This window comes from Microtus pennsylvanicus, chromosome 2, assembly GCF_037038515.1.
Source record: "Microtus pennsylvanicus isolate mMicPen1 chromosome 2, mMicPen1.hap1, whole genome shotgun sequence".
Taxonomy (NCBI): domain Eukaryota; kingdom Metazoa; phylum Chordata; class Mammalia; order Rodentia; family Cricetidae; genus Microtus; species Microtus pennsylvanicus.
In genome coordinates, this window is record NC_134580.1 from 64,916,448 (window position 1) to 64,936,004 (window position 19,557).

The 19,557-nt window shown below is 44.0% G+C and overlaps 1 protein-coding gene across 1 annotated transcript in view; it reads left to right on the forward strand.

Annotated features, from left to right (window-relative positions):
• Positions 1-4,253: 4,253 nt before the first annotated feature.
• Nipal2 (NIPA like domain containing 2) overlaps positions 4,254-19,557 on the forward strand; it is an 89,366-nt gene continuing 74,062 nt past the window's right edge. Inside the window, exon 1 of the mRNA XM_075961226.1 lies at positions 4,254-4,519. Coding sequence (XP_075817341.1) covers positions 4,385-4,519 — 135 coding nt within the window. The 5' untranslated portion in view covers positions 4,254-4,384. The remainder of the gene's footprint in view (positions 4,520-19,557) is intronic.

Below are 19,557 nucleotides of genomic sequence, written 5' to 3' on the forward strand. Positions count from 1 at the left end.
TCCCCGGCTTCTGTGGTTCCTTTCGCAGCACCCAGCAGTGCTACCTAAGGGACTCCGAGCTTCCCACTTAGACTTCATCATGCAGACCCTCAGTCACGTGATTTTGTTGTTCTCTTTTATTTTCAGGGTACACTTTCAGCTTTCAGTATCTGCAAGTGCCACCTACTTGTATGTTGTGTGATGTTTTACATTTTTGGCTCTTTGAGGGGCCCACTACCCAACTCCCAAATAAATCACACACAGATACTTATTCTTAGGAATGCCCATCCTTAGCTTGGCTTGTTTCTTGCCAGTTTTTCTTAAATTATCCCAGCTACCTTTTGTCTCTGGACTTTTTCTTTTCTTACCCCTGGATATCTTACTTTCACTCTGACTCTGGCTGCCTGGGTGGCTGCCCCTAGCATCTGCCTCTTCTTGTTCTCTAGTTCTCCCTCTTCCTCATTTCTATATATTCTCTCTGCCTGGCAGCCCCACCCACCCTTGCTCTTGCCTCACTATTGGTCATTCATTCAGCTCTTTATTACACCCTGTTTTAGACGGGCAAAGAATCACAGCTTCACAGAGTTAAACAATCGCAGCATAAACAAAAGCATCACATCTTTACATCGTTTAACCAATGTCCAACAGCATAAACAAAATTAACACACCTTAAAATAATATTCCCCAGCACTTGTATTCAACCCAAAGTAAATTAAAAATACTTAGGAAGGATGTTTATGGACTGAACAAGTGCAGACTTTGTCTGAAATTATTCCCTAAATTAACATAGTGTAGCGAATACACGTAGAACACTCACTTTGTGCTGTCGATCTCACATAGAAGTGAAGTGAACGCCAGAGGATGTGTGTAAGTCATACATGAATACCACGCCACTTCATGTAAGATTCCACACACGGGCTGGACAAATGCCCAGTGGTTTTTGCTGCCCTTGCAGAGGGTTTAGTTCTCAGTAGCCATATTAGGTGTCTCACAACTGACTGTAACTCTGGCTGGAGGGTCAGATCCCCTCTTCCGGTGTCTTTGGGCACCCACCCATAAGTGCATGAACAAATTCATGCATGCATGCATGCATGCACACAAATACACACATTTTTTAAAAAATCCATATCTGAGAGAAAAACAGGTTATATTTGCCTTTTTGCACTTGGTTTATTTTCCCTAGCATGACAATCTCTGATTCCACCCATTTTCTTGCAGATGACATAATTTCACTTTCTATGTGGCTGAACAGAACTCCATTTTGTGTACGTAGTGTATGATATCTAAATCTTTAAAATTTTACTTTTTCAAACTAGTGAGGCAAAAGTGGTTTTCGCTCAGAATTTTAATTTGCATTTTCTCTGTCTATCATTAAGATTAAAATATTTTGCATTATTATTATTAACCATTCATTTTTTGTTCTCAAGAAAACATGCCTGTTTTATCCACTGGGTTATCTGCTTTTTTTTTAAATCAGCCTACAATTTTTTGTCAGTTGTAGGTGTGATAAATACAGACTCTCAGTTCCTAACTTACCTTTTATATTCTATACGGTCTATCGATGCATAAATATTCCCAGCTTTATTGTAATTTGATGTCAAATTTCCCTCTATGGTTTACGTGTTTGTGTTTGTTTAAAGAAGTTTTATTTTTTCTATTTTAAGGTATAGGTAATAACAGCCAACATTTACTGAAATACTTCAGCGGTTATTGGATTCAGTTTTATTTATGTTTATTTTACATGTGTGGGAGTTCATGTATGTCTGTGTATTATGCGCATGTGTTTCCCTAGGAGACCAGAAGAGGGCATTACACAGGATTGTTAGCTGCCACGGGTGCTGGGAATTGAACCTGGGTCCTTTGGAAGAGCAGTCGGTGAGCCATCTTTCCCTTTTTTTGTAAAAGATTGAAAGGCTCAGAGAAATGAAGCAAACAAGCGACGTTAGGACTGGAGCACAGGCAGTCTGCCAGGCTTCTGTTTATTTTCTTCCTACGTTATTGTCACAAAATTAAAGCTCTGCCTATCTATTTAAAGTCTCCGGCCTGGGGTTCACTTGCATAAATAAAAAGTGAGTCGCTGGGACCCTCCACTTACCATTTGTGAGAAGTTTGTTGTAAAATAAAAAAGCAACAAAAAGATAGTGTTAACCAAGTCTTGCTAAACGTGCTTTTAAAGTGTTATTATTTCTGCAATTAAATGATCCCAAATAAGGAGGACCAAATGGAACCCACTCTTCAAGTGCAAAGTGAAGCCCAGCTTCAAACGGGGTGGCGCCAGAATTAACAGGAAGTCAGCCTCCAGATTGGAGCCCTGAGAACGGGGAGGTTGATCATATCCGGTAAAAATGAACGGGGCTTCTGCCCCCCACCCTCACCCCCACCCAGAAGCCCTGCAAGAGGCAGAGGCCATCAAAAGCAAGAACAGTCTCCGAAGCTCCACCTACACCACGGGGACCAAAATAGTTCACACGTATCCCTGCCGCCTCCTATGAACCCTGTGGGAAGGAACCCTGGTCACGAATTGCTTTTCAAACACCCACACACCCTAGGACAGCCGCAGCGACGGCGTTCACATCTTGGAACCTATCGATCAACTGAACGGCATAGCGTAGGCTACACCACACATCTTTTCTCCCCCAAGCGCTTTCTCCAAAACTGGAGGTTTTGTACAAATATAAAGAAATCGAAGCTGATTTTCTAAGTTAGGAAATAAAAAGGAATGAGGTGTGTGCCGCAGTTATGGGGGCCTGATTATGAAGGTCTCACAGAGCGTGCATAAAACCTGTCTACGGGGGAGGCTTCCAGGCACGCTCAACAGGAAAGTCTGCTTTGCATGTTAGAGACTGCATGCCTACTTACAATCTGGCTGGAAGAAAACACTAAGAGTGAGCATGCCAGTTCTGCTAGCTCCCCTCTGCCACCCCACCCAGCCTTGTTCTTTTCTTTCTGGCAGAACTCACAGCCTACTCTCCAGGCTGGAAATGCCCAAGAAATCACTTTCTGGTAAAACCAGGCATGTGACCGATTCCTGGCCAATGGGGTCACAGGAGGAAAGATGATGGGTGTGGAGGTTGGAAATTCTGAAAAAAACATTTTCTAATAGAGGGTGGGAGGATACCAGGCATGGCAAAGCAAAGGGAATAGAAGTGACATCATAGAATCACATGACAGGCATGTGTCCCGGGGGTCTAGTGCTTGCTTAGCATGCAAAAAGCAATGGGTTCAATTCCTAGCCCCCCATACTTATGGAAATAATGGAATACAGCAAATAGGTATTTTTCCTTAAGATATTTATTTAAAATAAGTTTGTTTCTTTAAATTGAGAATAGTTGCTACAATTATTAATTACTGACTCAACATTTTGGTTGCTCAAGCAGGAAACAACACCTGTGGAGATGACTTCCCGTGTTTCTGCAGAACCTGGATGACTTTTCACACTTTCTTCTCTCATTTCATATTTTCCCGAAGGAGGCATCACAGCCTTCTCCCGGGTCCCAGCTAGACAGGATTCTGAAAAAATAACCCTCCCTCTCTCCCTCCCTTCCTTTCTCCCTCTCCTTCCTCCCCTCCCTCCTCCCCACTCCGGCCTTCTCTCGAAGTCAAAGTTATGAATGTTAAGTATGTTGCTTAAGCAGAATCCCAGTGTCCTATAAACAAAAAAAAAATTCCAAGCGCAGACGCTTCGGGCAACAGCACAAGATCACAGAACGCTCAAAGTGAGAGATGATGCAGAGATCGCTTGTAGTGACAGAGTTAAAAACAGGTCAGACCAGAACAGCCCGTAGGAGCTCTTGAGGTTGTTCTTAGCGTTTCTGTCCGAACCTACATCTTTATATATAGCAGCTGGCGACTTTTCCGCAGTCTCCATGACCCTGTCTGACAGAAAGCTCATCCAGTCACCGCACACACCTTGGGGGCCTTCATCTGCATTAGGGTATCTCTTCTCTCTCCCAGGAATAGTTCCCAAGGGTCAGTCCATTGTTGGGCTCTTAATCCCCACACTGCTCACAATACTGGAAAGAGAGAAGTCATGACTCTCTCTCCCCGTACCCCCATATGTGGACCATTTTAGACCTTCTACATGCGAGGAGTGGGATTGCCAAGGGAGAGGGTCACTCTTTGAGTTAACTGATGGCTCCTTTCCTTCCTGCACTTGGGCAAACATTTGCTCTGCACGCAGTAGATCCTGGAGGCAAAGGAGATGACCTCATTCTTGCCCTGACAGGTGTGGACACCCGGGTAGAGCAAGGAGACGCGACAGCTAGGCCGAGCCCGACCGCACCTGCGCGCCTTGGGAGCCAGGTGCCCGCGCCCTGTCGCCCGCCCGGCAGGAAGTGGCTGCGGCTGCGGGGGAGCGGCGGGCGGGGAGGCGCGGCACCCGAGCCCTAACGCGGAGCCAGTCCCCATGGCGGCGCCGGTGCCCACGGGCCCCGAGGACGATGCCTCGGCAGTCCTGGACGAGCTGTCTCGGAACTTCACGTACTGGGCGCCGGGCCCGGGCAACGGCTCGCTCTCGAGCGCCTGGTACCGCAGAAACCAGGTAAGGCCGCCGCTCGCACCAGGGCGCGGCGATCGCCAGCCCCACGCAGGCCCCGCGGAGCCTCCAGGCCTTCCTGTCAGCTCTCCGCGCTCGCGACAGCGGCCTGCGAGTGGGCAGAGCGACATGTGACGCCGCCACACGTTCACCCCCTCCCCTCCTCACAGCAGACCCCCTCCCCCTAGGACGCTCCCGGCCTCACTCGTGGGCCGCTGGGTCCCCAGGAACCTCGCTTTCCCAGCTCGAGTCTTCCCTCCCCTTCTGCAAGGATCTGAGGGCAATAGGAGTGGATTTCTACTTATTTTCACCCCAGGTTCCTTTCACAGTTTAAAAAAAGAAAAGTGACACCTTTCTCAGAAGCAAAAACTCATTATGGGCCTCCCAGTGTCAACTCTGCAGAGTCGTGTCCCCAAGATCTCAGCATCACCCTTCCCTAGGAGAAACACTAATATTTTCAGGCTGTAGTTCTTCATCGCTTGCTCTTTGGGAAAACAAGATTGTCAGCCTAAACAACACGGGTTTATGCTGGAGATTATATATGCACACACACACAAACACACACACAATGTATGCATATATGAGCATCAAAGGGGATGGGGTGCTCATTTATTTTTGCATGACCCTCAAGGTCAGGGAGAGGAAAAAAGTTCTTCCTCTAGCAGCGTTTGTATTCTTTCAAGCAGGGCAAGCGAGCTTTCATGGATTGGTTTCAGACTTCCAGTTTTCCTAACCCTGTTACTTTGGTCTTATGCATTAACAAAGCCATGAATCTTTTTTTTTTTGTTACAAGAATGCATCCATAAAATTGTGTTACTATTGTCCTAAGTGTGAGATTTTAATAACTAATCAAAGGGTTAGATTCCTTTTATGCTTGAAAATTATCTTGAATGTTAGTTTCCAAACTCAGAGGTGATTTGTATAAAGAGTAAATAAACTTAGCCCACCTGATTAATTTTGCTTTAAGTCTGTTTTGTCAAAAAAGATAATAAAATGGGGACAGGGACTTGCTTGGAGACCTATACTATTTCTCCTTGCTCTACCCACAGAATTACAAAGAACAGACTTTCTTTCCATGGGGACTTCCTCAGTATGTCTTATGCTTGCAATAGACACAATCCCAATAAAAGTTTAAGAACGAATGATCTGCTCTTGGTAAAATATTAGATCGTAGATGCGACCAACCATGGCACCATTCAAAACAGCAAAGCGCTGTCTTCACAGGGAGAACGTATGTGGTCATCAGTTGTCTTCAACACATCCTGGAACTCTTGATTGCTTGGCCTTCCCAAGCACAGATTATCATGTGACAATGTTTGCGAGGCTTTACTTGCCCTTGCTAGTACACAGTTGTTCAAGTCAGAAAGGGTGTTCCAGAATATGCTAATTGGAACTGCTAAGCTGACACCTCAACCCTTGTTGGCTTCAAATAAGAACGCCAGCTTTTCCCGTGAGCATGCAGAACTGGGCCCTCTTAAAAGCCAGAGTCCTTTATTCTTTTGCTTGCTGCCGAATGGATAATTACTCTTGTTTCAAGGAAAAGTAAAAATTGAATGTTAAAATCCATTCAGCAAACATTTTATCAAGTGCCACTAGTCCTATGTAGGGCAGTAAAAGTAAAATAAAATCTAGCTTTTCCTTTTTGGCACTAGCTGAATAGAGAGATGGCTGGATATGGGAGTGAGCTCTCAAAAAGGAAGAGAGAGAGACAGAGAGAGAGAGAGAGACAGAGAGAGAGAGAGAGAGAGAGAGAGAGAGAGAGACAGAGAGAGAGAGAGAGAGAGAGAGAGAGAGAGAGAGAGAGAGAGAGAGAGAGAGAGAGAGAGAGAGAAACAAGTGTGAGATTTGAGTTCCCAAGTCCCACAGTCAACATTAGCACTGGGAGCAACCAGCAGGCTAGAACTGGCTGTTCAATGTTTCGTGGGTTTGTCACCTTGGTGGCCCAGCTAGCTGTCTGCTTTCACAGCAATTGCTGTCAGGTCTTACCCACTAGCCTTCCTCTGCTGAAAAGTCCTCTCGTGTGATGGTGCCCACATAAAAGTGGTAAAGAGATGTAAGAATGCCTGGAGCAAAAGTCTGGGCTGGCATCCTGAGAAGCCACCGCGAGTTTTGCATTGAGAGCCTGTCCCACTTGAAACAAACAAACAGACAGACAGACAGACAGACAGACAGACAGACAGACAGACAAAAACTCCCCTGTTCTGTTGTGGAAGTTTAGATGTGGAAGTTTAGAGTTCTGCTGACTTGGTTTATGTTGTACCCACACATTTCCAGGACAAAAGGCTAGTGTTCCTGATCTGTCTACTGGGCTCACTGCGAGTACAAAGCACTGTGGGAATATTCACTGTAGCCCAAGACCCAAACATTTCTTTCAGGAATGTTATTAGGTGTGTGTAACTCCAAGACAGGGGTATATGGTATTGTGTGAGTTTCAGAAAAGCCTGTGGCTGTCTCAGCTGGACACTTAAGGATGGGTGGGACTTTGAAGTAGGAATGCAAAGGTGGAGGACATTTCAGAGAGGGGAACCCTGGGAACAAGGAACAGCTGTGTTTTCTAGAAAGTTCCATGCCTTGAGTCGGGTCCAAAGGATGTGGTTGTTATGGGAAATGGAGACTGTGAAGTGGGAACAGGGTTTAAGACCTTGGATCTGATCCTGGATTGCCTTAAAGGGGAAGTAAGGAAGTTAAGGTTTTATCTAGCAGACAGTCAGGAGCCATTGAAGTTTGTCGAGCAGGCAGTGCAAAAGTCAAGGCAAATTAAATTTTAGAACATCTAAATTAGGCTAACAGGAGGTAGAGGCCTCAGACTGGCCAGATGTGGACTAGATCTGGTACGTAGATATGATGTGTCATGTTTGACCTTCAGGGAAGTTTTAAATGTTTAATGCCTTGCCAACATTTAAGGATGAGATTAGCTGGGGCTGGAAAGATCAGCAGTTAAGAGCATTTACTGCTCTTGCAGAAGACATGGATGGGTCCAGTTCCCAGCACCTACAGGATGGTGCACAACCTCCTGCCTATGACTTTAGTTCCAGAAGAGTTGGCATCCTCTTCTGGCCTCCACAGGCTCCAACATGCATAAAGTGCATGGTACACACACACACACACACACACACACACACACGCAAGTTTAAAAATGAGATTAAAACTTTATCTTAGTTTGATATTTACTATCTAAAAGTTATATTTAAAATGCCCTATTACTTATACAAATAAAAGCCAAAGATTTATCAAAGGTCAAAACTGTGAACCTCAAAGAAGCCCATTTGTAGCTGGGCAGTGGTGGCACACACCTTTAATCCCAGCACTCCTAAGGCAGAGGCAGGCCGATCTCTGTGAGTTCAAGGCCAGTGCTAGTTCCAGGACAGGCCCCAAAGCTACAGAGAAAACCTATCTTGAAAAACCAAAAAAAAAAAAAAAAGAAGAAGAAGAAGAAGAAAAAAAAAGAAAAAGAAAAAAGCCCCATTTACCAAAATATGAGAATATGATTCAGATTATTTATTTATTTATTTATTATGCATACAATATTCTGTCTGTGTTTATGTCTGCAGGCCAGAAGAGGGCATCAGACCTCATTACAGATGGTTGTGAGCCACCATGTGGTTGCCGGGAATTGAACTCAGGACCATTGGAAGAGCAGGCAAAGCTCTTAACCACTGAGCCATCTCTCCAGCCCTCAGATTTTTTTTTTTAAAGGAGAATTCATCTTCCATCATAGGAAGCACCTGGTTTCTTGCCCTTTTTAGTTAAGTTTCTTTTTAATTTATTTATTTTTATTTTATGTACACTAGTGGGTTTTGCCATAGGTGTCAGGTCCTCTGGAATAATAGTCAGTGCTTTTAGCCACTGACCCATCTCTCCAGCCCCCTTTTTAGCTAAGCTTTGAAGACATTTGGTGAATTGTCTGGACTATCAAATTCCTATAAAGTCACTGATGCATAATAAATTACATTTAAATGGTGACATGTTGATATTTAAATTGGGAACTAAGGTTGTGTTTCAAGGAATAAATTTTTAAAATGAAATTAACTATAAAATTTCAAGTTCCCACCATATCCTTAAGCGTTAGACGTTCACACTCAGGACATGTGAATGGGTAAAACACTTGCCATGTAAACAGAGGGTCCAGAATCCATGCAAATGCTAGGTGGCTGTGATGGTCTCTTGTAGTCCCTGCACTCCGGAAGCTGAGATTCCCCAGAGCAAGTGATATAAGGAGACTAGCTAAACCAGTAAGTTCTAGGCTTGAGCAAGACACTCTGAGTCCATATATAAGGTGGAAAATAGTCAAGAAAGACATGCAACATCAACTTCTGGCCTCTACGTGAACCTCTCTCTCTCTGTCTCTCTGTCTCTCTCTCTCTCTCTCTGTCACACACACACACACACACACACACACACACACACACACACACACACACACACACACTTGCACATACACTAGTATACCACATAAAAATACACATACAATCAAAAACTAACAAACAAAACTGGGTTCTAGTATTTCTTAGCCTGCAGGTCCCAGGGAGCTCCTACCTTGACCTCTCTTGGCCCTCCCCTTGTTTCAGTTGCTGGTAATGTAACCATGTAACCAGTGCTGACATCTGGTTTCCAGCCAGCCTTAGAGCCGGTTGCTTTGATGGTGTTAAGTAGCTGACTGCACTTGAGGGAAGCACTTCATCTCCCAGAGCCAGTTTCCTTGCTGGTACGATTGGTTTGGGATCTTTAGATCCAGTCCTACTGTATGTCGAATAAAGAACCAGCATGGAGAGAGAAAGGAGAGGACAGGCGAGAGGAAAGCTGGGAAGAGCAGCGATGAAGGGTTTTGATATTAGGTCCTCACGTTCATAAATTGCTGGAATTTGCAAGGATGTGGCTAAAGGGTTACTCTGTATAGGATGAGATGAAAATTCAGAATTTTTAATGTCCTTGATTTGAACTTAGATTCTCAATAGCTAGAATTTTTAAAGTCAACATGCTTAAAGAAAATTGACACAAGTTGACAAAGAGGAGGCAAAGTCGGAGAGGCCTGCATTTGTTATGGATTTACTGGGTGACACTTGTAACTGTTTCGTCTTTGGAGCTACACAGCAAATTTGTGAAGTGCACATTATCCTCACTGCTCATGCAAGCAAGCTTGTGTTGAGTAACTTGCTCCAAGATCGCACAGCGAGCAGTCAAGCTCAGTAGCACGTCTATTTATAGTCCACACCTAAAGGCTGCTGCTGCTGGAGATGAAGCTTGAGAAGAATGTGGTGTTAGGAGTGAACGTGGAGAGAGAGATGAGCGAGGCTTGTCTCGGCGGTGCTGACAGAGCCCGCGATGAGCCCTGCATTGCCCCTGCTGATTTAGCTCTGCTCTCATCCGTCTCTTTTCTGCCCGTGGCTGCATAACTCTCCAAAAGAAAGAAAAGTGCTAAGTCTTCAAATACTCACAGGCCTGGGTAGAGACAGCTGGTCATTTCCATATCCTTCCTAAGGGAATTTAAAAACATTTTTTTTGGTTTATACTTGCTGATTTTTAAAAACCTATCTTATACATCTAATATGGCGTTTTTCCTTTCTCAGACTTTCTTAGAAGTAAATATACAAAGCGTCAAGCAATTTTATTGAAGCTTTTGTTTAGGAAAAAGGAAAAATAAAGGAAAGACTTTTTTGTTAGTCTTAATGCCCTTGTGAACTTGGCAGACCAGATGTTTGCGGTTAAATCCACCTGACACCTCCCATGCTAATTATAATATTTGCATTGCCTAACCGCCAAATCTAGACTGTAGAAAACTTGCCAAATTACAGATTTACATGGCCTCCTTTCTTCAGAATTCACCTTTGCACAAGGAGAGGGGAGAAAATGTTGATTAAAATAGGATTAAAAAATATAAAAGGGGGAGGAGAGACAGCATTCAAATGCTGAAGATACAAACTTACTTTATAGGAAGAACCAAAAAGTGATCACCACAAAGTCAGGCCAGTGTTTTGGGGTTTGTTGTTGTTGTTGTTTTGTGTTGTTCTTGTTTTGGGGGGCAGAAGTGGGATTTTGCTCATTTCTTTCTAAAGCATGGATGGTTGTTCATGCTGGCCTCTGAGTAGGCATACTTGTAGGGGTGGCATTCCTGAAGCGGTTCTGCAGTGGCTGTACAGATAGAGTTTGTTCTTAATGGAATAGTTTTTGAAGCATCTTTACTGGTGTGGTGTGGGCTTCTCCATTTCCCTATTTCTCGGCATTCTCTACTGAAATGATGAGGACATGCCTACCCTGCGTGAGCATTGTAAGAATAAAATAATACATGCCAAATAGTAAAATATCAAACACATAGCAAATACCAAATAAGCACAGCCATTATTAGTACAAGCAACCTGTGCTGTAGGAAAGTCATAGAAATACATATTGTAGTCAGGAATTTGGGATTCAACACAAATGAAATTATGAACCCTCCCATCAGCTGTTTGATAAAACTTCATTTTGTTTAACACGCAATCACTGTGCGTCTCTGTCTAGTGCCAACCTGACTCTTTGATGGTGGTCTCCTCTTCATCTCCACGTTCTAATTGGAGAGAGTCCAATGGGAACCCTTGGTGTCTTGAAGGGGTAAAGCAAGGATTCTCTAACGTCTTTTACTATTTTCACTCTTTCAGGTTGGGAAGGTCGGGTGTGCAGCGCTAGGAACAGCTAATGGAGGTGTTGGTGGTAGGAATTGTGGTCACATCTCATGCGCTCCCTGACTGGGGGAGAACCAGCATGCTCAACCTGAGAAGACTCAGTCAGGGTTAACATTAAATTTTATGCTTGTTTTAGCTTCGGATTTTTAATTTTATATGTGTGTTTGTGTGCATGTGTGTGCACACGTGTGTGCATGGCTGTGAAGGGCAGAGGTTGATGTTGAGAGTCTTTGCTGGTCACTCTCAGCATCACCATCAACAGCAGCAGCAGCCTTGGAGATAGGCTCTCTCACTGAATCTGGGACAGACCAATTTGGGTAGACTGGCTGACCTGTGACTCCAGGGATCCATTTGTCTCAACACTGAGTTACAGATATCTATCTGCCACATGTTTGGCTTTCTTTGTAGGTTCCCATGTTCCAAACCCAGATCCTCATGCTATCATGGCAGGCATTTTATCTACTGAGTCACACCCCTCTCAAACACCCCACCCCCGCTTGGATTTTTTTTACCTACTGAACCACACCTCTCTTCATCCCCCCCCCTTGGTTTTTTGCAGTTCCTTCCTATTTTGTTTTCTCCTAAAGAATCAGTGTTTTACCTCCTTTTGTTCCTTGTTCTAACCGACTTATGTGTTGTACAGAGTCAAGGTTCTTCATTCGGTCTCCGTAACCACCAGAGTGTTATAACCGCCCTGGGGAGGAGGCAGCTAACACTCCACTCGCCTCCCGCTTGCGTTGAGGTTGTTCACACCTGTGCTCTGGCCCAGCCTCGTCACTTGGCCATATTCACTTTTAGCATGGTCTCCTGTCATCACGGCACACATCAGGAGGTGCCGGAAAATGGTCTCTAATGTCAATATCTGTGCTTACTCATGCACTCCACTTCATTTCGGGTTGTATTTAGTCGTGAGTCCTCCAAAGACACGCCCTGAGTGTGTTGAGTCATACCGCCACTTTGTAAAAAGAATGTCCAGCTGCCTGCTGAGGCCCTGGCTGATTTCCCAAGTCTCCAAAACTTATGTTCTTTGCAATTATCAAACTGTTTTCTTATTTTAAGAACCTGAACCGCTGGCCTAACTTCTTTAACTTTTAATAAGAGTCAGTCTCTCTTCTGGCTGTAGAACTAGCCCTCTCTACCAAGAATGCTTTGCAAGGAAAGAGGTTCAGGCAGAAAGTCATGCAAATGTAATTGGATTAAAAAATAAAAGAAACAAATCCATTTTGATCAAGGATAAAGCTACATTAGCTCTGGATTCACCAATGCTTTGGTGCAGGACCTCTGACAATATGGTAAGCGTTCACCAATGCTTTGGTGCAGGACCTCTGACAGTATGGTAAGCATTCAGTCTCTCACTCTGATTTTTAGCTTGTGTTCCTCAGTTGTTGGTCCCACTGTAGCGAACTCTCCTCTCTAGGTGACAGACTTCTACACTCCAGGGAAGGAAGACTTAATGAGACAACAGGTGTAGCATGATTAATAAAAACCCAGAGACAGAAACTGGTGTTCAACCTGAAGGTCAGAAAAGCAAAACAGCCAGCCACTGCCTCTTCCCTCTGCCTCTGTCCGAAATGGCAATCCTGCCTCCAGGAATTCTCAGAATGAGACTGAGAGCTGTATCCTCATGTCTTATTTTCTTCTCTAGTGCTAGGATTAAAGGCAAGCACCACCACTGTCTGGTTTCTATGGCAACTAGTGTGGCTGCTGGGATTAAAGATGTGTGTCACCACTGCCTGGTCCGTAAGGCTGACCAGTGGGGCTGTTTTACTCTCTGATCTTCAGGCAAGCTTTATTTATTAAAATACAAATGAAGAATCAAACTGGAGTTTTCATCTGTCCAGACACTATTCCTGACCTGTTTTGTATTAGTCCCCAAAGCCAGAGGTGCTGGGCCTGACATTCCTGAAGAATGTGGGTCTCCTTGGGAAGGCTAGGATCTCCATGAAACAGGGTCCCTGTGACCAAGAGGCGGTATTGATTGGTCCAAGTAGAAGTTCCCACCAGGTAGGCAAAACCTCCCTGTCAGCTGCCTCCATGGCAGCCCTTGGCCTGCACATCTCAGCTCATCCATCTCTCTTTCTATACCCTAGCTCACCACCTGGGGAGTATTCCTCTCCAGGTAGTGTCCTTGTCTGTGTGGACAGGGCCTGAGAAGTGGTCTCTGTAAAAGTTTAGGCTGTAGGATTCAGTTTTTTAATCCTTTTCACTAGACCATCTCTAGGCTATGACTTATTTCTGAGTTCTAGGCTTCTCCCCTCCCTGTCAAATACATCTAGAAAAACCTTGTATTTTTCCTGTTGGTGGAAAAATTAATGAAAGAAGTTATGTAAGCCAATCAACAAAGAGGACCCAAACTAAATGATTAGTCTACCCAGAGTGCTGAGAGCCCTTCTCAACAGAGCAGCACAGGACTGAAACAGCCAAGTCAGAAGACTACAGTGTGTTCTCAAATGTAGCTGTACTTTTGGGACATGTTTGAACTTGTATGTGGGAGAGGGAAGGGAGGGAGACAGAAAGATGGAGAGAATGCAAGTGCTTCAGAAATACTTAAAAATTACCAAAAAAAACCCTCTAAAAATAGCATTGCCATATGATCCAGCAATCCCACATCTTGGTATTTACCCCAAAGATTGGAATCAGTATGTTTAAGAGATGGATACCTGCACTGCCTCTCAAGTCTGTGGTAATATTATTCACAATAAGCAAGTCAGGGAGCCAGTATAAGTGTCCTCTGACAGATGAGTGGGAAAGAAGGTGTGGCATAGACACACAGTGGAACACTATTAAACCTAAAAGGGAAAGAAATTCTGTCACTTCCAACAACACGGAATTAGAGAACATTAAGCTCCGTGGAATAAGGCAGCCGTAGAAAGATAAAACCACATGTTCTCACTTATGTGCGGAATCTAAAACAATTGAACCCCTAACGCATAATGGTGGCTGTGTAAGCTGGGAGGTGGAAGAGCTAGCGCGATGGTGGCCAAAGGATACAGTCTCAGGAGGAGGGGGGTTGGATTGTTGAGCTCTTTTGCACAGGGCTGAATATTAGTAATGGATTGCGCACTTAAAACAGTAAAGAGACAATTTCAGATTTCCTCTCCATAAGAATGATAAGTCTGTGATCTAGGTGCTAATCTTCCTTATTTAATTATTCCACTTTCCATCCATAAATCATAGCATCACTTGGTACAAATGGTAAATCCATAATTAAAATGTTAAAAGCACTGACAAACACTTGAAGGAGTGTTCTTGGTTTACAGTCTCTGACTGCCCCTATGAAACTTCCAGAGTGGATATGGTACTGCATGTAACTATGAACATGTGAGCAGGAATAGAAAGAAAATATTAGACACCTTTGGCTGTGGCTATGTGAGTCATAGTGGTGGGGAAAAAATGAACAGTTGTGGCTAAGATTCAAGCCAATACCATCTTTCGAACAACTGTCACGTTCATGAAGAGATTTACATGCAGAGCCGTTTAAAAGTCTTATGATCAAGTAGCCTGGTAACCATTAATAAGTACGGGTGTCATATGTATGTTGACTATGATGTTTGTTGCAACCTGACTACTGAACCAGTGGGATAGGACAATTTTTGCTAACATAGAAGTTGAAGTAGGGGAAATTAGCTTTGAGTCCTGGCCTTTTAGAGGTAGCCAAAGATCTATATCACTATGTACAAGGCATAGAGAAAACTTAAATGATCCCTGCCTCAGCTTCATAAAGATTGGATCTGATGGATGCAAGAGCCCCAGGAGGCTTTGGCAGAGATCAGACAGTGTGAGGCAACATCCTGCCCCTTCCCCAAACTCGGGCAGAAACTCATCCAGTGGCTAGCATCTGATAGGATCAGTGGAGTTCCGTGTTCAGGGAAAGTTGTGGCCAAGGAGTGCTGGAGCTCAAAGCAGGCATTGTTCCCCCAAAGAACCATGGGTCTGTAAATGGAGACTGTGCTTGTTCATTTCCTGGCTACCCAGACCCAAATAATCACACAGAAACTATATTAACTACAGCACTATTTGGCCAATGATTAAAGCGTATCCCTAACTAGTTCTTATACCTCAAATTAACCCATTTCCATTAATCTGTGTATTGCCACGAGGCTGTGGCCTGCTGGTAAGGTTCTGGGGTCCTTCTCCTTCGGCAGCTACATGGCATCTCTTGGACTCCACCTACTGTCTCTATGTCTGTTCAGATTTCCCACCTGGTTTTATTCTGCTAAGCCATTGGCTGAAAGAGCTTCTTAATTAAGCAATGGTAATAAGACATAGTCACAGCATACAGAGGGGAATCCCACATCAGTGGTCTGAAAACCCAGGCAGGTGTAGAGGAAGACTTTGCAGCCAAGAAGGCTCACAGCATCCAGCTTTCGGACCCCCTAGTCCGGGCCCACAAAAGGCAGCCACATTCCTGATTCTTTACAAAGAATTAGAGGCTTTGAAATCACGATTATACGAATCTGGGGGTGAACAGTAGCATTCTTGTATTCAGTGCGGCAGTCGGGGACTTAAGAGATTCCCTTCCCAATATTAGACAGGACTAAGTTGTTTTGTAATAGAACCCAGTTCAATATTTTCTGAACTAGAATCTTGCCTTTTCTCACCTCTCTCTCCTTTAACATCGTGTTAAAAACCTTCTGCAGAAGAGTTACCAAATGTGTTCCTTCTCCCATGCGCTGCTGGAACTTCAGTTTCTCAGACGTGAAAGCCCAACGGCATCTTGGCAAACCAAGTTTACTGCTGGTTTTAATGGGGGAATGTACAATCGTGGAAATAAATGTGTTCTCTAATAAAAGATAAAATATAATAGTTCTTAATTGTATGGGAAGGCCATATGTTGGGGTTGTCTACTGAGGTTTTAAGGTTGATTAGAAACTGGCACAGAACCGTGTGTAGAATCGCGATGATACACAGAGTTACGTAACTCCGACCTTTTCCTGGTGGTTTTTATAATCACCAGATGGATCTAACGTCATGAGACTCATCAGAATAGGAATGTGATAACCCTATAGCACATAGCAAATGGCTATAGCGTGCCACAATAAGATAAAAGATTTAAAAATCTACTCTTCACTGCAGTTTTCTCCTTTTTCACATGAGATTATAGTTTTATCTCTATTTGGAACAGTAATACTGACAACTCCATTGTCTACAATAGTCAAGGAGGTTAATAGTAAGAACAGTCTAACCCACCCAGTAATCTAAGCTGGATCATAGATTCCGGGTTGTGCCTGGTATTTACTGCTGTGGATAGTATTTCTGCATGACCTTCTTGCAGTTACTCTCATTGCTCCTCTTTCTTGCTTAACCCCCTGAATGCCATCTCGTAATTAGCCTTCTGCTCCCTGGTCTCCTCCCCCACTGTCGATCCTCTGCACTTGTAATAGTTTGAATTTCCAAAGTCCCCAAGGCTGTGTGCTCAAGGTTTGGTCCCTTGCCTGTGGCTCAAAGGGGAACTGCTGGCACCTAGAGGAGGAGGGACCCAGTGCAAAAATGTCAAGTTGTTTGGGGCATGCCCTTGATTGGGATATTGGGACAGGTTGCTCCTCTTGCTTCATGGCAGCTGGGAAGTAAACAGTTCTCTTCTGCCACATACTCCTGCCATATTGCAACAAGCCCCAAAACAAGGTGTCGTGTGACCATGGGTCTGGACTCCTGAAACTTCTTTTGAGTCAGTGGTCTGGACGTTTCCACAGAGATGGAAAGGGGAGTGGACCCGCTAAACCTGGGCATGTTCCCATCCAGGGTCCTTTATGCCCTGGGATATAGAGACTCTTGCCGGCCTCTCCCATCAACCATGCTGGCATTCTCTGTTGCAAGGCCCTTTGGTACACTCTGTGGTGCTGTACCTGCTCGCCATACCCCTTAAAATGGACCTACACCCAAATCCCTAAATCAGCCATGAATGTTGCTTCTTTGCGTAACATAAAGACTTGGCAAATGTAATTAATTAAGGGCAAAGCTCTCGAGATGGGGAGACTATCCTAGATCAGTCAGTTGTGCCCCAAATGTCACTGCTCATGTCCTTAAAACAGGAAGGCACAGGGGAATGGACACAGGAGAAAACAGTACGAACATAGAGCCAGCCCCACGGTGGTATAGCCACAGACCAGGACTCCAGCAGCCTGAAGTAGCCAGATGAGACGATGGATGGACTCTCCTCTAGAGACTCCAGGGGGAGCAGAGCTCTCCCAGCTCCTTGGTTTCATCTCAACAAGATTGGATTTTGTCTTCTGGACTCTGAAACCGTGAAAGGGTAAATTTTATTGTCTTAGTCACCACGCGGAGCAGCCTAGGCAGAGCCGCGCCGTGTGCTCTGTTCTGCGGACTGTAAGGAACACACGCCATACGCTCACTCTTCACAGGTGTTCTCTGTCTGTGACTGTTGCTTTCTCTGCTTCCTCTGAACATCTTGAGGGACTTTTCATCCTTGAGTCCCGACATGGGGCCTAATATTTAGCAGTTGCTGAGTAAATCCCAAATAGATGTCTGACCGAATGAGTAACACCTGACTCCGGCTTCCTCACGCTTTCTGTCTCCCGTATCTCTGATCTTCTGTCGGATCGTTTTCACTTCACATCCTCTCCCGTCACGTCCTGTGTTTTCCTCAAGCTGTGTCTACATGTGGTTTGAAGTTGGGCCATGGTTTTATTTTTCTCCTTAACATCTTTTCTTGGTTCGACCAGCTTCCCTTTTGTTTCTTCTCTTGTTATCTCCCCTTTAAACTCATATTTTTAAGTGAACCCATATTCTTAATTTCATTGTGCCTGCAAAGCAGCTTTTTTTAAAAAAAAAAAAAAGTTTCAATTTTTTCAAACGGATAAAACAGTAAAAAGAAATAGTGCAATAAACACTGTGTCCCTCGCCCAGAGATGGCTAACAATGTGAAGTACTAATTAGTCCTCTCTGTGTGCAGATACAGATAATTCGAAACTCAGCAGCACATACAGTTGTGCGTCTTTACCGCCTAGATGCTCACAGGTGTAGACATAGCTCTGAGAATCTGGATGGCCTCCTTTCCCTTCCAGGAATGTTGGAGCTGGCCTGGGTGCCTACCTAGTTACCAGGCAAAACCCCAAATCCACTCCAGTTCATTTCTTAGAGTTTACTGTGACCTAAGGAAAGTAGAAAGTGCATTTCTCAGCCACACCCCCTACTACACAGGCCTTTACATCATCCCTGCAGTATTTTGTTGGCCTAAATCACTGAGTGTGGCTTATCATTGATATCGAAAGTACATCACATGTCCAGGTCAGGCATATTTTACTGCTTAGAATGGGAGACAGCATTATTACAATCAGGAGGCGACTATAATTCTTACTGTGTTCAAAATCAGCTCTGGATCTGTGGTCCTTTTCAGCCACACACTGGCTCCATATTGGTCTGATTCTGAGTATGTTTTGAAGGTAGAGCCAAGAATATGGCTGAGTTCAAAGTCAGGGCTGGGACAGACTTTAATTCTATACATTCCTGTGTTATCACATCCCATCTCCATCTGGACAGACCGGCCCACTCAGGGAGTACAGGTTAGTAACACGAGAATGCGGGTCACTGTTGAATATTTAAAGAACATTCTGGCGCCAAGATACAAAAAAAGAAAAAGAAAAAAAGAGTAGGATTGTTACTTCAAATAAAATTAAAACCCAGTAATAGTTATTAGTGCTGATATTCTGAACTTCATTCTTGATGAGTTGTTTGCTATGGCTGCCACCATCTGTTTGCTGAGACACCCTGGAAATGCCAGAAATGAAGCCACAATGGCAACAGCACCACACCGTTAAAGTCGGGGCTTCCTCTTGTGTTTCCGGCCTGTGCTTGTAACTCCTTTACTAAGACATGAAATAACCTTTTCGCCTAAGATTGTCTTTGCTTTTATTTCATTTTCCCTGAGATAAAGAAACAAAATTTCTGCTAATGTAAAAGAAAATGCAGAGTGCTGATTTCAGCAGCCAAAGGTCACCTGTGTGAGTCCACTGACAATGACTTACACATTGTGTATGTGAAACATCATCTACTTTCTAATATTAGAATAGTGGCGGCCAAGGCTCCCACCCTGCTTGGCCCTTGCTAGTTTACTGAAAGTCATTATAAAAACAGAGAATCAGCAAAGGAAAGTGATTCATGCCAAGTCACACAGCTTAATTCTCCTTGGCCTAAGGAGCCCAGGTGTGAATAATGATGTAGACATATTAATAATTGAATAAATTTTATCAGGGCCCGCTCACTCACAATAAGAAAATGAAGTTCCTGGTTGCACCTAAGGATTTTATAGTCATTAAATCACATTTCTCAGGCTTAATCTACTCAGAATTAAAGGCATTTACAGGTGGTTGTTATAAGTTATCTCTTGATCTTGATGGTCACTAAACCAGGTTCTTCTACATTGTTTTC